Source organism: Balaenoptera ricei, chromosome 19 (genome assembly GCF_028023285.1).
Source record: "Balaenoptera ricei isolate mBalRic1 chromosome 19, mBalRic1.hap2, whole genome shotgun sequence".
Lineage (NCBI taxonomy): Eukaryota > Metazoa > Chordata > Mammalia > Artiodactyla > Balaenopteridae > Balaenoptera > Balaenoptera ricei.
Genome location: NC_082657.1, coordinates 27,288,644 through 27,305,375, shown reverse-complemented (window position 1 = coordinate 27,305,375; position 16,732 = coordinate 27,288,644). Strand labels below are relative to the sequence as shown.

The 16,732-nt window shown below is 40.9% G+C and overlaps 1 protein-coding gene across 3 annotated transcripts in view; it reads left to right on the top strand.

Moving 5' to 3' along the window:
• The first annotated feature begins 4,750 nt into the window (after positions 1–4,750).
• The window catches only part of NETO2 (neuropilin and tolloid like 2), a 74,720-nt gene continuing 62,738 nt past the window's right edge, over positions 4,751–16,732 (top strand). For all 3 annotated transcript variants that reach the window (XR_009498970.1, XM_059904177.1, XM_059904176.1), the window contains exons 1-2: positions 4,751–5,122; positions 16,106–16,162. Coding sequence is in view for 2 of the 3 variants with exons in the window: in XM_059904177.1 (XP_059760160.1) it covers positions 5,089–5,122; positions 16,106–16,162 (91 nt within the window). In the remaining variant the exon portion in view is untranslated. The remainder of the gene's footprint in view (positions 5,123–16,105; positions 16,163–16,732) is intronic.

Below are 16,732 nucleotides of genomic sequence, written 5' to 3'. Positions count from 1 at the left end.
AGAATATACTCATGAACTGGGGTAAGGCAAAGAGTTCTTAGAAATAATACAAAAAAATCTTAAAAAGATTTTAGATAAAAGAAAAAAATCTAAATTTAAAGACATGTTCTTTGCCAAAAACACTTTCAAGAGAATGAACAGACAAGCTACATATGTGATGGAAATATTTGCAAATCACATATTCAACAACGGACTTATATCCAGAATGTATAAAGAACTCTCAGAACTAAACAATAACCCAATTTAAAAGCGAGCAAGAACTTGGACACTTCACTAAAGAAGATACATGAATGGCAACTAAGCTCATGAAAAGTACTCAACATCATTTGGCATTAGGGAAATGAATATTAAAACCATGAAAAGATATCACTACACACCTATTACTGTTCCAATAAACTTGCATTTGTTTCGGTTTTAGTAAACAGGTTTAAACATAAACAGATCTTTCAAAATGGGATTTTGGCTTTTAAGAGAAAGATACCATATATGTTAGCAACGTTACTCTAAAATATATAGTTAGGACCTTTCTCAGTTTTTCACAAGGAAATGAAAGTAATTGGATGACTAGAAATTTTCCTGATAAAGTTGAAATACTTAAGTACTGATAGTAGGTAATATTTCTTAAAATTTTTCTTGCTTTGGAATTATACAAGGTAGAAATTTGGAAACAAGTGTAGGTGACATTGTTACTGAAAGAACCAGTTTTGACTCCCTGGAGACAAGTCTTCTTCAATATCATTAGCACAGGGATAATTTTGGTTCATGAGTGTATGGATTGAACTGTGCCTCCCCCCCCCCCGCCAAAATCCATACGTTGAAGCTCTAACCCACAATGTGACTGTATTTGGAGATAGGGCCTTTAAGGATGTAATTAAGGTTAAATGAGGTTATAAGAGTAGGACTTTAATACAATCTGACTGGTGTCCTTATAAGAAGAGGAAGAGACATGAGGAGTTTTTGGTGCACAGAGGAAGGGCCATGTGAAGACACAGCAAGAAGCTTGCCGTCTGCAAGCCAGGAAGAGAGGTCTCACCAGAAACCAATCCTATTGGCACCCTGATTTTGGACTTCCAGCCTCCAGAACTGTGAGAAAATAAATTTCTATTGTTTAAGCCATCCAGTCTGTGGTATCTAGTTATGAGAGCCCAGGCCAACTAATTCAATGAACTAATAAAAAATTTTAAAGTTTCCTCTTTTCCTTCCCTAAAAAAATCCCCACAGTTGTATGACACTGAAATCTTCATACACTGAGATCCTGTATGATTTTGCTTTTCACTAAACTTCGCCATCATTGTAGCCATATCTGCACACTGTAAGAAAAGCAGTATGAGACCCCTATTTTTTTTACTACAAATAGATTTCCTAATATCAGTTTGGTCATGTGTCAATTCCTATATTTTCCTTAGTTACGTTATGTCTCTGTATTAGTCTGCTCAGGCTGCCATAACCAAATGTCATGGACTGGGTGACTGAAGCAACATTTATTTTCTCACAGTTCTGGAGGCTGGAAGTCCCTGATTAAGGCTCCAGCCAATTTGGTTTCTGGTGAGAGCACTCTTCTTAGCTTGCAGGCAGGTGCCTTCTCATCAGGTCCTCACGCGGCGTTTCCTCCATGCTTGTGCTTTCTGCTGTCTCTTCTTATAAGAAACTAATCCTATCAGGTCAGGGTCCCACCCTTATGACTTCATTTAACTTTAGAGGCCTCATCTCCAATACAGGCACACTAGGGGTTAAAATTTCAACACATGAATTTTGAGGGAAACATTCAGTCCGTAACAATCTCTAAACATAACCTGCCTTTCTAGGCTATCATTTAATAAAATGTTAGAGCTCCCAAACTCCAGCAAAAAAGAGAGACAACAAAAATCTGTTTGGTACATAAACACTGAGATAAAATTCAGCATTTTTTAAGTAAGTCAATGCTCCACAACACCATTCAAGTGCTACAGAAGACTTGGTCAGAGAAAACGAAATGTAAACTACAGGAATGATCTGTGAGGAGTTGGAGAGGCTATACCTATGCCTGGAAGATCAGGCAGGGAACAAAGAAAGCAGTCCTCAATCACCTGGGCACTGGCAGGTAATCTGGGAACAGACTGGATACTACTGGGTGGTCTTCCAGGGAAATAATATTTCAAATACAGAACTCCCCAGCTGAGAGAGATGCAAACTGCTTTTCTTTTGATTTAGTCAGCATATGGCCACACAGTAGTCTCAGCTATTATCTGTGCTTTACCACATTCCTTGGAAAATCAACTACAGACAATTACTCTAGTACATCCAAAAGATAGGTGTCTTAAAAGGGAGCCACAGAATGAACAGTCCCAATCCACTCCTTGGGAATCTACTCCCCAGCCAACATACTAGAGAAAAGACTTCTTAGGTTTCACCAAAATGGTACTACCATAAGAGGTACTAGGCTAAATGAAACAGTGCTGTGTATACACTTTGTGAATACGGTTGTTCTAATCTCTCCCCTTTTATTGTACCAACTCAAGTGCCAGATTAATGTTTCCAGAACTCCATTGCTCCACTATTAAAAACTGCCTCTAGCCTCCTGAGTCAAGCACAAACTCCTTCGCCTAGCAATCAAGCAAGAATCTCCATAGTCAAAACCCACCATATTCAACTTTATCTTCACTACCAGTCACAACACTTGCCCCAAATGTGATGCTCACCCCTGCTCCTTGCCTGATGTGAAAGCTCTTCTGCTCTCTCTCCTCTCCACTTGGCATCCACAGCCTTTTCATTCTTTGCGTGTCACCTCCTTCATGAAGCATTCTCTGATGACATCATACACACATGGATTCTTCCTTCAGTCAACAATTATGCATTAAGAACCATTATTCCAGGCCTTCCCTGGTGGCGCAGTGGTTGAGAATCTGCCTGCTAATGCAGGGGACACGGGTTCGAGCCCTGGTCTGGGAAGATCCCGCGTGCCGCGGAGCAACTGGGCCCGTGAGCCACAACTACTGAGCCTGCGCGTCTGGGGCCTGTGCTCCGCAACAAGAGAGGCCGTGACAGTGAGAGGCCCGCACACCGCGATGAAGAGTGGTCCCCACTTGCCGCAGCTAGAGAAAGCCCTCGCACAGAAACGAAGACCCAACACAGCCATAAATAAATAAATAAATAAATAAATGAATGAATGAATAAATAAATGAATGAATGAATGAACATGAATTTCTTAAAAAAAAAAAGAACCATTATTCCAGAAGCTGAGAGGGCTCCTTCCTCCCAATTCTTTTTGTCCACCATTGTCTGTGACTTAGATTTAATAATAGTAATACTGTCCTGGTCTCCCAATAAGTCACTTTATTATATTTGTGGAAAAGCCTCTTAAATGTTTTATTTACTAGTTGGTTCTTGTGTGCAATCTCAATTTAACTGTAGGTGATTTTCCTCATACACATCTCGTATACCTTCCACAGCACATGGTAAAGGGCTAAATACCTTAATATTATTTGATGTTAAATATGTTTTCACTTGCAAACCTTGTTAATACTTACTTTTGGAGGGATAGAAGGAAAGAGAGATTTTCAGTTGCTGCAAATTGTCCTTAACTTTGTTAGACAAATATTTGTGGAGTTCCCACTATGTGTCAGATACAGGCATAAATATTCTGTTATGATAGGGCCTTAATCACGGATATTTCCCCAGCACCTATCACTGTTTTCTGCACATAATTAATGCTCAATAAATATGTGTTGAGGGGATATATGAATGTAGCCTCCTTGCCCTCAAGCAACTTATATTTTAATAGAGTGGGGGTAAATGAGATACAGGTGATGAACAAATAAACAAGTAGATAGGCAAGGTAATTTCAGAGCGTGATAATCACTATGGAGAAAATAAAACAGAATACCACATACTAAGCAGTTGTTTGCAAATTTGGCGATTTGCTATCAGCGGAGTCGAGCGACCCCATCAGCATGGCTTGGTGGTAAAGAGGGCAGTCTCTGGAGGCAGATTTCTTGGGTTTACAGCCCTGCCTCCCTCTTTCACTGTGTGGCTCTGGACAAATGACTTAACCCTCCTGGCCTCCTTTTCCCCATCCTCCAACGGTACCTATCCCGCAGGAAGTGAATCGAGGATTACAGAATTGATACGTAAAGTGTTTGGTGCTGTGCCTGGCGATCTGGGAAGCGGTCCGTAAATGTTAGTAATCACTACCGTTGGTCAGGTTAACTCCCTTGGCGCTAAACAGACCCGCTCTGTCCTGAGCCCCGCTCAGATCCGCGCCCCCTGCCGAGGCAGGTAGTAGAGCAGGGCTGAGCAGGGCAGAGTTTTGACCTTGAATTAAGGTCTTAAGAGGCCATGGGGTCGGTGCCCCCCTTCCGTCTGCGAGGGCGGACGGAGGTGGGCAGGCGGACGAGGGCCGCCGAACCGGGTGGGCGGCTGGCCCCAGCCCTCCCTCAGGCGGCAGGCCTAGAGGGCTCGGACCCGCTCACCCCGCGGCCCGGGGCTGCGGGACGTAGGCCGGGCTCTCCCTCTGCGCCGGCCTCTCGGGAAAGCGGGCGAGAGGGCGGCGCCCCGAATCTTCTCGCCCCGCCCCCAACACAATGGTCGCCAGCGGGGAGCACCGCCCACCCAGGGTGCGAGGCCGCGGGCGGGCTCGCCAGGCGATTGGCCGGGAGGGTTGCGAGGGGCACGCGGGCGGGGGCGGGGGGCGGGCACATGCGCGAAGGCGGTGCGGCCGGCACGCGGCGCTCGCGCTCCTTGCTTAAATGAGCGTGGGCTCGCCGCGCCCGCCACTTCAGCGGGGTTTGCGCCGCGGCCGAAGGCGGACCGGCCCGCGCAGGTCCGGTCCCTCGCATCCGCGCTCCCCGGCAGCGAGGCGGTCGATGGGACGGAGCGCCGCGGAGCAGGAGGCGGCGCCCGTCGGGGGGCTGGGGCAGCGCGAGAGCCCGTCAGGAGACTCGGGCATGGCGGGCCGCAGGACCTGAGTCCTACCCCGCGGGCAGCAACCTGGTGGCGGGCGATGGGGACGGAGCGGGGCTGCCGCCGCGCTGAGCCGTGAGCGCCGCGCTTCCGCCGCCGCCTCTTCGTAGCCCCCTCGGCCCCTCGCGAAGCGCCGGGCAGCTCGGGAACATGGCCCTGGAGCAGCTCTACTCGGTCCTCAAAGGTAAGCGCCCAGAGCTGCGGACGGCGCCCCCTGCGGGCGAAGCCGGCGTCTTCGCGTCCCTGCCCGGCGCCGGGCGTCCGACGCACCTCTTTGTCTGGCGCGAGCGGATCGCGGAGCCCCCGCTCCCGCCGGGATCGACTCGCTCCCCGAGCGCTTCTCCCCACCCTTCTGCGTGCCGTGGCAGGGGAACCGGGGAGCGCATCGGGACGCGGCGGCTCGGCCGGCCCTCCGAGCTGTGCCCTCGTGCCTCTTCCTCGGAATTCCGCACATCGCTTTGCAAAGTTGTGGGGTTTGTGTGAGTGGAGCGTAGGCCGCTCTTTTTCAGCGTTAGTAACAAAGTCATTCCGAGCAAACAATAAAAACCCCAGCTGAGGCGTCGCGGAGGTGTTCTTGAAAAGCCCCGCGGTGGCGGGCGGTGGAACGGCCTGCCCGCCGGCCGGGTCCCACCTGCTGCGGCCGCGGAGGCTGCGGCACCACTGCGGGCGCCGCTGCTCCGGGCTGCGCCTTGGCGCTTCGCGGGACCTCAGGATACCCTGCCGCCGGTGTCTGGTTCTTTATGATTTGTTGTACCGGGAATTAAAACAGTCAGCTTGCCAAGTACACAAAGCTCCAAAACACACAACAGCTGCTTTGCATTTTCCAGGAGGTGTTATTTTAGATTAAAATTTATATACATAGATAATTAAGATGGTGATACAAAGTTGTTTTTGAAAATCGGACTGAATAAATCCTGTTTTCGGTCCTCGGAGGGAAATCACCACCACCAATAAAGGGCTTCCCTTTTCCGCTACTGACTTAGATTGAAAACTGAATAGCTGTGTTATTTGTAATGTTATGAAGTATTCCCGTTTTTAAATATTGGGTAAGGAGTTAAGGCATTGATTAGCGCTCTTCATTGTATCTTGATATTTGTACAGTGAAAAATGTTGGGTTTTTTCCCACTCCATGTTAACACTTTTCAAATTTGTTTTACTGGAAAATTCTGTATAATTTTGCTTAAAATTTTAATTGCACAAATTATCTACTGTTCAGATATTCCTAAATTCATAATTGAGATTTCAGCAATTTACCCACTGTATACTTATAGGTACAGTTTGTACTAAGGTAACCTAAGACTTTCTATCTGGTGATTGTTTCGCAGTCACCCCATAAATTATTAATGATTTCCTCATTGTATTAAAATTGTGTATCTCTAAAATCAATTTCTGTAGTCTTTCTGTAACTCTCAATTTATATCACCATTCCTTGGAAATGAAGATTTTGTTTTACTTTTTCAGAATAAATTCTATGCATAGTAGGGTTTCTGATAGTGCTCCTTATCTGAATTGCTTCGTTGTCCTCTTTGCCTTAGGGTGTTCAGTAATAATGACATTCCATCTGAGTAGCCCCCTCTGGGGAGAAATCACGTAGATCTATTATACAGCTTTACCTGCAGAACTTGAAACTGAGCTGGATAGGACGGAATCTCTGATACTCCTAGAATGGTGAAGGGTTTTGCAGCTTTTCTGCCTTTGCCTTTGTCGTTGGTACACACTGCCCTCTCTGGCCACCGTGGTGAAGCATTTAGTTGTTGCACCTTTCAGGAAAGGATTCTGTGGTTGATGGCAGAGCTACAGTGAAAACAATGTAGTATCAGGCTTTTCTTTTTTTAATTTTACCCAACCTACACTATTTTTACATGCTGGTGTATTTTTAAAGCTCAAGCTAACTTCTTGTTGTTAGGCTTAGTAGAGAGAAAGCCAGCTATTTTTAAGTCTTCTGAAGTTTATGTATATGTGCTTATAAATATGGGGAATTGGTCTGGAAAGATTCAAGAAATTAACAAAAGTTGATTCTGAGAAAGGGATCTGGGAGACTGAGAAACAAGAGTAAAGGGAAGACTTCTGTTTCACTGCACACCCATTTGTATCACTTGATTTTTTTTTTTTAACCGAATGCATTTGTTACCTATACAAACATTGGTATTTTTAATTTTTAAAAATTACCTTTTAAAAAATATTGGCGTTTCCCAGTGCTACCATTCATTGTGTGCACCAATGCCTGAAAAAGCAGCCCTTAAGTATACTGTAAGGTGTAAATTGTTTCAACATTGAAGAGGTTCTTACCAGAAGCAGTTATTTAACATTTACATAATTATGGATATTACCTACCAAAAGCCTTCTTTGGAATATTATGGTCAGTTTCTACTAAAACAAATCAGCCATAATGACTGTGTGAAATTTTAAGTAGAAGGTAACTTTGAGATGCCATTGATTCTTTGTTTTACTTCCAGCAGTGAGAACAAAAGGATAACTCTGCTGGGCTTTTAAACCTTTCATATATTGTTAAATCTGAGTAATTCACTTTTAACTGTTTATGGTCACTCCAGGTCTTATAAAATTTGATTTGCCTTCTATCAAAGTTAAGTAAGTATAATAGTCACATGAAAATATTATATTAGTTTTATAAACCCGTTTTTCACTGTTCATATTCATTCTGCACACTTGCTTCAGGAGAATCCTATTAGACGCAGTTAACATTTAAATCTGTATAAACTGTGGTTAAATTTATGGTGTTACAGTGCATAACTATCCCTTGGCACTGTATTTTAAAAATCTTATCTGAGACTGTGACAAATATTAACTCCTGTCCTTCATCCTTAAGCCTCTTACAAGAAATTAAACCATACAGAAATAAGTACCATAATGAAAAGTTATCCCTTTAATAGGGAAGTTTTTAAACATAACCTTGGGAAAAATTAACTTTTTGACTTTTTCCCCTGAGTTGGAGAAAATATTTTAATACTGACAGTTGAAAAGTTATCTGTGTTTTGAAACCAAACTCACCTTTTAGGAAAAACATGCAGCCCTTTAATACACGTACATGTGCATTACAAAACAAGTTCAAATCAAAGCCATTTTCAGTCCTTTTAGGAATAAGATAGAAAAAAGATAAACTATAAATAAAGTTCATATCTAAAATTCTAAAAAATAATCCAAGTTCTGCTCGTGGTTACTACCCATTCAGCACAATCTCCTGTCATTTTAAAATTTATGATCCTGCAGAGTAATTTATTTATTTATTTATTTATTTATTTATTTATTTATTTATTTATTTATTTATTTGCCTGCAGCATGCAGGATCTTAGTTCCCCAACCAGGGATCGAACCCATGCCCCCTGCATTGGGAGCGTGGAGTCTTAACCACTGGACCTCCAGGGAAGTCCCTGTTGGTTTTGTTTTTTTTTTATGTGTCCCTGGGGCCCTTTGAGATCCCAGTTATTGTGGTGTTTGAGTTAGAAAGGGGAATCCTAAAAGGTGATCTAATCCAGTGGGTTTCCAAACTTTCCTTAACAGAACTCCCTCAGAGGAACTCTTATGAGTGGGTACTTAAAAACTAAACAAAGAACAGATAAGAACAAGGTTGCTCTGATTGCTGAGGGCCCTCACCCTTTCAGTCGCTCATCAGAGTGGCCCCCGAAGAACTAACGCTATTTAGCATCTTTGTTCACAAAATTACAGGGTGTACTAATCTGAAAGTTCAATTCATCCTAGTCAAAATGACATTAAAACATGTTGGTTTAAATATACCTGGAGTAATATATTGGAAATTATAGCCTTAGTGGGTGAGAAGATACCAAATACTCTTCAAAATGTGACCTGGTCGTGTTAAAGTCTGATGGTAGCTGTTGTGGATGTCTGAGGATTCCTGTATAATTAGAGCATACAAAACTGCCATCTCAAGAGCATTTGACAAACAAGAAGGTTGTCACATTCTGCAGGAAAGAGAAAGCACTTCTGCAGTTACTCTTTCTTATAAGTGATTGGCAATGTGATTAGCATGTGGAGGGTGGAGTGATCCCAAAGTTCACCAAGATCCATCTTCTTTCTTAACTACAAAGTAAAATTGAGTTTGATTAAATTAGGGTACTTTCCTGTCCTTTGGAACATAGCTGATGGAAAACAAGTTACTACTACCTCAAGTAGTATATGGACTCTAATGGAACTCCATTTTGCTTTCATTATAGAAAACAGGAGCAGGGAGACCAGTTAGGCGGTTCTTAAATTATGGAGTCTCATGATAGGTTTACCAAACCTTACCGCTTAGATGCTAAAAATAGGAAGGCTTAGGAAGAGGTACATTTAATTACTAACAAAGGTAAATTGAGTCAGCTTGAGAAAAGTAAGAGTAGTAGCATATCTGAAAAGGAAAGAAAAATCATTTCTTTTTCTGTCCCCTGATTTATGCTCAAATAAGCTGGGTCACCTCTGTGCCTGCTGTTAACCAAGAAGTGTGCTTGTTAATTTGTTAGTGGGACTCTGTACTATATGTTATAGTTGCAAAGAAAATATAATCAGGATTCTGCTTAGTCACTTGATGTATTCATCTAATTTTTGTTGAGTGCTGTTATGGGCCAGCCAGTCTTCTAGTCGCTAGAGATGCATCAGTGGATCAGAGAGACAAGTCCCTCTTTCTAGCAGGAAGAGACAGATAATAAGCAAGAAAATAGCAGGTAATATAAGTAATAATTAAAATAGTATTTGTATCATAAAACAGGATGAAGAAGAAAATGTAGAGCTTCTTTAGCAGTCGGAGAGGCCTCACAAGACCTGAATAACAGGAAGGAACCAGCCATGCAGAGAGAGTCTAGGCAGAAGGAATAACTAGTCCCTACGGCTAGAATTAGCTTGGTGTGTTTAAGTGGGAAGAAGACCTGTGTAGCCATAGATGGTCAGGTGCCACATCACATAGGACCTCTGAAGTCAGAATAAGGAGTATGGATTTATTCTAGATGTAATGGGACTCTGTTGGAAGATTTTATGAAAGGCTGTGATGTGATCTGATTTATGTTTTGAAAGGATCTCTGGCTGCCGGGGACAGAGTAGGCTATAGGGGACTATGGCAGAAATAGCCAGTTTTCTTCCAGTATCCATTTTACCTTTCAGTGATTCTCTGAATTTTAACTAAGCACACAATCACCCAAAATAAATACTAGATTTTCCAGCTTTCCTTAGGATTAAGTGTGGCCATGTGACTAAATAAGTCTGACCAGTTAGATGTGGGTTCAACTTTGGGGAAGTGGTGGTGTATTTGTTGTTCAGTTAAAATTTTTATGTTGAGATCATTGTAGATTCTGGGCAAAAGTTTTTAAAGGAAGGAGGACTGCCCTGTGTCATTTCTTCATTCTTGCTGACTGTAATGCAGACATGGTAGCTGTAAAGAAGATATGGAACCTGGCACTCTAGCATCTATATTGGACCATAAGATGACCCTGGAAATGAAAGTCATGCACAACTGAGCAATAAGACAGAAGGAGCTTAGGTCCCTAGTAATGGTATAGCCTTCACTCTAGCCCTTGACTACTTACCTGCACAGTTTGTTTACTTGACAGAGAAATATACTCTTATCTTGTTTAAACTACTAGTCTGGGTTTTTTATTACTCATGCCAGACCTTATGCTAACATAATAGGAGTGTGCAAAATCAGTGAAAGAAACAAAACCAGACAGAGATAGAGAGCTAGTGAACAGTTACAAAAGTGAAAAGTATGAATGCTGTCTAATAAAATTAATCTTGAGAGAGTTCCTAGAAAAAGCAGGTTTTTAACAGTGTGAACGTTATTTTGTAGAAGCAGAGGAAGGTCCGTGGCAAGTGCAGATGTTCAGAAACAAGAGGTATTTGTAGGGACTTTATCAGAATACACACACATATACATACATATATGTAGTAGAGCATTCACCAACATTTCCAAAATCAACTTATCAACTCCTTTGTGCCCACCCTCTGCCCCGCCCCATCCATCTTGGCCCACACTTGCTCCTACTGTCACCAAAGAAGAAAACAAGTGTGGTGCCAGGGCCAACAGCTTCAGCGTCACTAGGGAATTTGTTAAAAATGCAAGTTTTCAAGCCCCACCCCAGACCTACTGGATCAAAATCTCTGGAAGTAACCCCCCCCTCCAAGTCTGTTTTAATAAGCCCTCCAGATGAATATGATGCACACTAAAGTTTGAGAACTACCGTCCCAATGATTCATTTCTCAAATCTGGAAGAACTGCTGGGTAGAATTTGTACATTTCTAAGCCTTGATATATATTACCAGGTTAACCTCCCAAAAGCTGTGCCAGTTTACAATCCAGTGGCAGAATAAGTCAGTTTCCTATATCCTGACCAACACTAGAATCTACATTTTTTTTTAATATTAGTAAGGCAGAATTTCTGCATTTTGGGGGCACATTTTCCTGGTGGCATAATCTTCTATCCCATCTGTTTGTAGTTTTTATTTATGTTCCTGTCTTTTGTAAATGAAGGTGTTCTCCCAAAAGTATAAATCTAATTCATCTTTTTTTCAGTCTGCTATTTATTTTCCTACTTATTGATAGCTTGAAGTAGGGACCTACTTTTTTTTCCGAATAATTAACAAGTTATCCCAGAACCATTTATTAAAACTGTCTTCTCACCAAGTGTTTCAAATATCACATATATTTTAATAAATTCTGGGATATATATGTCTGTTTCTGAGCTTTTCCTCTTCTTCCATTTTCTTATCTAAAGACCCCTTGAGAATAAGGACCATGTCTTCTTGGTTCATTGTAGTTCCAGGGACTGACTCACTGCCTGTAATACAGTGGATGCTAGTAATGTTTGTTGACAGATCATCTGTTTCTTCCCCTACCGTGGCTACATTTTATAATTACTGTAGCTTTATAGTAAGTATATTATTTTTATGTATTTTAGTCTTTTATTTTTATATTTTCCTTGGCCAATATAAAAAAGTACTTAAGATGACCATCAGAAGCATTTTAAGTACCAAAAAAACACACTGAGATTTTTATTAAAACATCATTAAATATTGTATGACTTACTGGGAAGAAATGTTACTTTTATATTGTTTTATTATCTAAAACATATTACTTCTCCATTGTATTAAATTTATTTACTTGTTTGTTTAATTTATTTTGGTCTTACTCTCTTCCTTTAATAGGTGTAATCATTTTCCAAGTAATTCTCTTGGGACTTCTAGGTTTTAAAATAACATTGTCTATAAATAATAATTTTGTCTCCTTTCCAGTATTTATTGCATTGGCCAGAGTTGCCACTATTAAGTAACAGTGGAAAGAATAAACCTGACCTTGATTTTTAGTTGATTGGAAAGTACAGCCTTAAACTGGAAGGTCTGGGGACAGGATTGCGGTAGAGAACTCTGATAACAGTGATTCAGTGTTAAAAGGAGTAGCTTGGAGGATTTGTATTTAATACCTTGAATGGCACCTGTCTTTATCATTTAAGCCTTCATTTTTAAGTCAGATCTGTACACTGGTTATTAAACTACACTACATTAAACTCCAGAACCAGAGGTGAGGACATAAGTGGTGGACAGTACCTTTTTCAAGCATCAGACCACAAGCAGTTCTCTGCATAACCAAACTCTGTGGTTGTGGAGTTTAGAATTTTTATTTTGGCATGGATTTCTGCCTTAAAGAATTAGTGCCTTCCTGGGTACATTGTCTTTGAATTCAAAGTGTGAGGTATTTCTGGATTTGAGAAATTATTGACCCTTTTGGTAAGAGAAAGAAGGGAACAAGTGGCACATAGATTGGGACTAAGGACAGAACAGAGCACGACAGCACTGCTTCACGTACTAGATAATTCCAATGTTTGGCATCAGTAGAGTTTGTTTTACTGTCTCAGCCTGATTATAGCAAGCAACTTACAAAGATCCTATTATACAACTAAGCGAAAACTGTTTCTTATGATACCGAATTTAGAATGATTAATAGTCAAAACTATATCACCACAGCTATCACTAAATATTTCTGTCCCTAATTGTTGTGCACATTTGCCTTATTTATATATCATTTTTTAAATTCAGTGGCACAGTTCATTTGGTTGATAAGAGTTGTGAATAGATTTTTTAAACATTTGGCAGGGGGGAATTGTGAGCAACACCCTAAATAAAGTAGAAAAGATTAATAGGGTTATTTGGTCATGTAATTTTATTTTAATGTGATTTTTCTACCTCAATTGTATATTCTGTGCAAATTCCATAAATCAAGTGTTTTACAAAGCCAAATTTTTATTAGTCATTATGTAGAATAATTTTCCAGGCACAATTCTTCTTTTTACCATAGTTTTACTGTTGCTCTCCTGGTTTCAGTTTGTTGACTTCTTACTTTCCCTTTCTGCCTGGTTTTGTATTACTTGCTTAAATACTGTGAATTATAAATTTAAAAACTGGTAAATTGTTACGTCTGTGAATCAGGAGGCAAGGTATAATCACAAAATTTTGACCAGTTGTGTATCATCTGACTGGGATGATATGCCTTGGGAAATAGTGTCCTCTATCAAGATACATTGGTACAGATGGTTGTGATATTTGCTGAATTGTCAAATATCTAACATTACCCTAGTTTGTTTGTTTGTTTTGTTTTTTTTGGCTGTGCCTCACGGCTTGCAGGATCTTAGTTCCCCAACCAGGGATTGAACCCAGGCCCTCGGCATTGAAAGCACAGAGTCCTAACCATTGGACTGCCAGGGAATTCCCTAGTTTTTCTTTTTTCTTTTTTTTTTTTAATGTATTTTATTTATTTTTATTTTTGTCTGCGTTGGGTCTTCATTGCTGCGGGCGGGCTTTCTCTAGTTGCGACGGGCGGAGGTTACTCTTTGTTGTGGTGCGCAGGCTTCTCATTGCCGTGGCTTCTCTTGTTGCGGAGCATGGGCTCTAGGCACGCGGGCTTCAGTAGTTGTGGCTCGCAGGCTCAGTAGTGTGGCTCGCAGGCTCTAGAGCGCAGGCTCAGTAGTTGTGGCACACGGGCTTAGTTGTTCCACGTCATGTGGGATCTTCCTGGACCCGGGCTCGAACCCGTGTCCCCTGTACTGGCAGGTGGATTCCCAACCACTGCGCCACCAGAGAAGTCCCTAGTTTTTCTTTTTGCTCAGAAATCTTCTGGGTTTTTTGTTTTTTAAAAACGGTTCAAAATTCATTCCTCTAACTCTGATCCAGTGCCAAGATGTTAAGAGTTTGAAGGAAGGATTGTTCCTACATAGCATGAGATCTTCAATACTGCTAGCAACCAAAGAAAAGGAGGGGAAATTAAAGTTGTTGAGAGAAGACAGAGGAAACAAAGGTCAACAAGGATACAGGAAACCAAACATGAAGATGTATGATTAGATTATAAGATGTAAACAGCGTAAGATGACAAGAACTCTTTGTACATTGGTGACTTTGGGTAGTACATGCTGGGTACGTGCTACTGAGTGAACAATGGCTTGACCATCTACCACTCACTTAACTAGCATCTCTTCAGTGCCTCCATCTCCCTCACCCCTAGACATCCTTTAAGTCACCAATTGCAGTTGACTCTATATCTGAATCATGTTATAAATATCTCCTCCTTCCCATTTACACTACTCTGCTTCAAGACCATATCATCTTTGCTTCCTAAATGACCTCTCTTTTTAAAAATTTAGACTCCACACAACCATCAAGATTAGTGGTCTGAAACACAGATGTGATAATGTCACTCTCTAGTTTGAAAACTCACAGTGATTTCTCCTTGTAGTCAAAGGTCCAAACTCTTTAGCATGGCATTCAAGGCTTTTTACAGTCGGATCTCATCCTACTATTTCTAACCTGATGTACCACTTTCCCCTCCACATGCTAACTGTACTATCGTACTCAGAATTTCACTAACACCGCCTATAGATAAGTGCTCATGGCTCCATGTTTTTGTCTAAACTGTTTCTTTCTCCCCCTCCTAGGTAGGAGTTCTATCCAGTCCCACTAGAATATACCTTTTTTTTCTAAAGCTTTCCTCTATTCCTCTTAACCCCCAGCTGAATGAATGGTTCCCTTTTCTGCTTCATTTGTGCCTTCTGTTATGACCCCTGTTAAACTCCTTTCACCTTGTATTGTAGATTGTCTTTGACAATAGGTTGACTCCTTAAGGACGGCAGTTTGTCCTAAAGTCTATCATTTATTTAGCAGAATGCTTGGCACATATAAAGGGCTTTGTGCAATGTGCGTCACCTCATTTAATCTTCGCAACAACCTTGTGATGTTGGTGTTATTAGCACAACATCCGCATTTTACAAATAAGTAAACTGAGCTGAAAAGGCCTCACAGCTGGTACAGAGCAAAACTTGAACCCCAACCTGGATCCACCTAACTCCTGAAGTCCATTTTAACTGTTTTGCTGTATTTCTCCCCTACCTCAATCTGTGTATCCTCAGTGCTTGGTATCCAGTAGGTACTCTGTATGTGCTTGCTGACCGAATGAATAATAAAAACTCCAGTTTACACAGGAGGCTGATAGTGTGGTTTCCGTTGAAAGGGAGAGTGAAAGATATCAGTGCATCATTCTTAAAAATAACATGTTATCTTCAAAACACAAACATATACAAAACAATATATTGTTCATTGGGTATCAGAAATGTTAAACTTGGGGGCAGAGGGTGGGGAGAAGCTCCATTTTCTAAATAATGCTAGCTTTCGTAATGCAGGACACAGCATCGTACTGCACAGCTATAGAGTGTCTTAAACTGATTTCTAGGAAACTGCTGCCCCCTTACTTCTGTCTTTATTATGAATGTTCTCACAAGTCAAATAATCTAATTGAACTTTTACTGGCATAATACATTGCAAAGCTAGCCATTATGCATGTAAAGTCTTTGAGGAGATGGAGTAAAATAAATACAGGATAATTGGGGTCAGCTCAGTTTGTTAAAAAAAAAGTATGTGTTTTTTAATCCATCATAAATTGAAAATGTACTATTAGTGCTTGTATAAATGAGTATAATATCAATTACATTTTTTCTTGGGTTGTCTTAAGTGTCAAATAGTAACTCAACATAACATTTAACACTTAAAAATCTTGAGAGTGAATGTTAGTAAGAAATAGGGAGTTTTAGTTCATCTTTTTTTTGTCACCTGATTTTTCTTATAAACTTGGTAAAATCTAATGTAGATTCAACTTTTTAACTTCTCTTCTCTTTTATTTCTCTAGTGTTGTTAATAACAATACTTGTAGTGGAAGGGATTGCTGTGGCCCAAAAGACCCAAGGTAAAGAACTTACAGTGCTAATTTACTGCATGTTCAGGACAGTGGGATGGCTTATTTGGAAGGATTTCAACTTTTGAGTACTATTTCCATAATCCCTCTGGGGTGTTCCAGTGACCTAAGGCTTTCCGTCAACCTGTCAGCCTCAGTTCGGCTGGGTTCAGCTGCAGTTAACTAGAGTAAATTGTTAACATAAAGTCTTGCACTGATAAATTTTAAAAATTGGCGTAACTAGTGACTCCTAGAACACTATGGATTATGTCCAAAAATCAAATGAGATTCATGCTTTATCACTAAGCAAAAATAAAAATCCCTTTTTCCAGTGTAGACAAAGGAAAAGTTTTCATCAACAGCTTATTCAAAGCCCTGGGGACCTGTTCTAATTGTCCTTGTTTATGAAAGAGGATTAGCTAGTGTGAGTTTTGAGCCAGATATTCATGTCAGAGTTTAGTACATTTCCTAAATAACCTGACTAATTTTTATTTTCATCAAAGTTATACATACACATGACAAAAGTCAAAGCATTCTAAAAAGTTAATTAGGAAAAATCAGTCCCTCAGCCTACCTTACCCC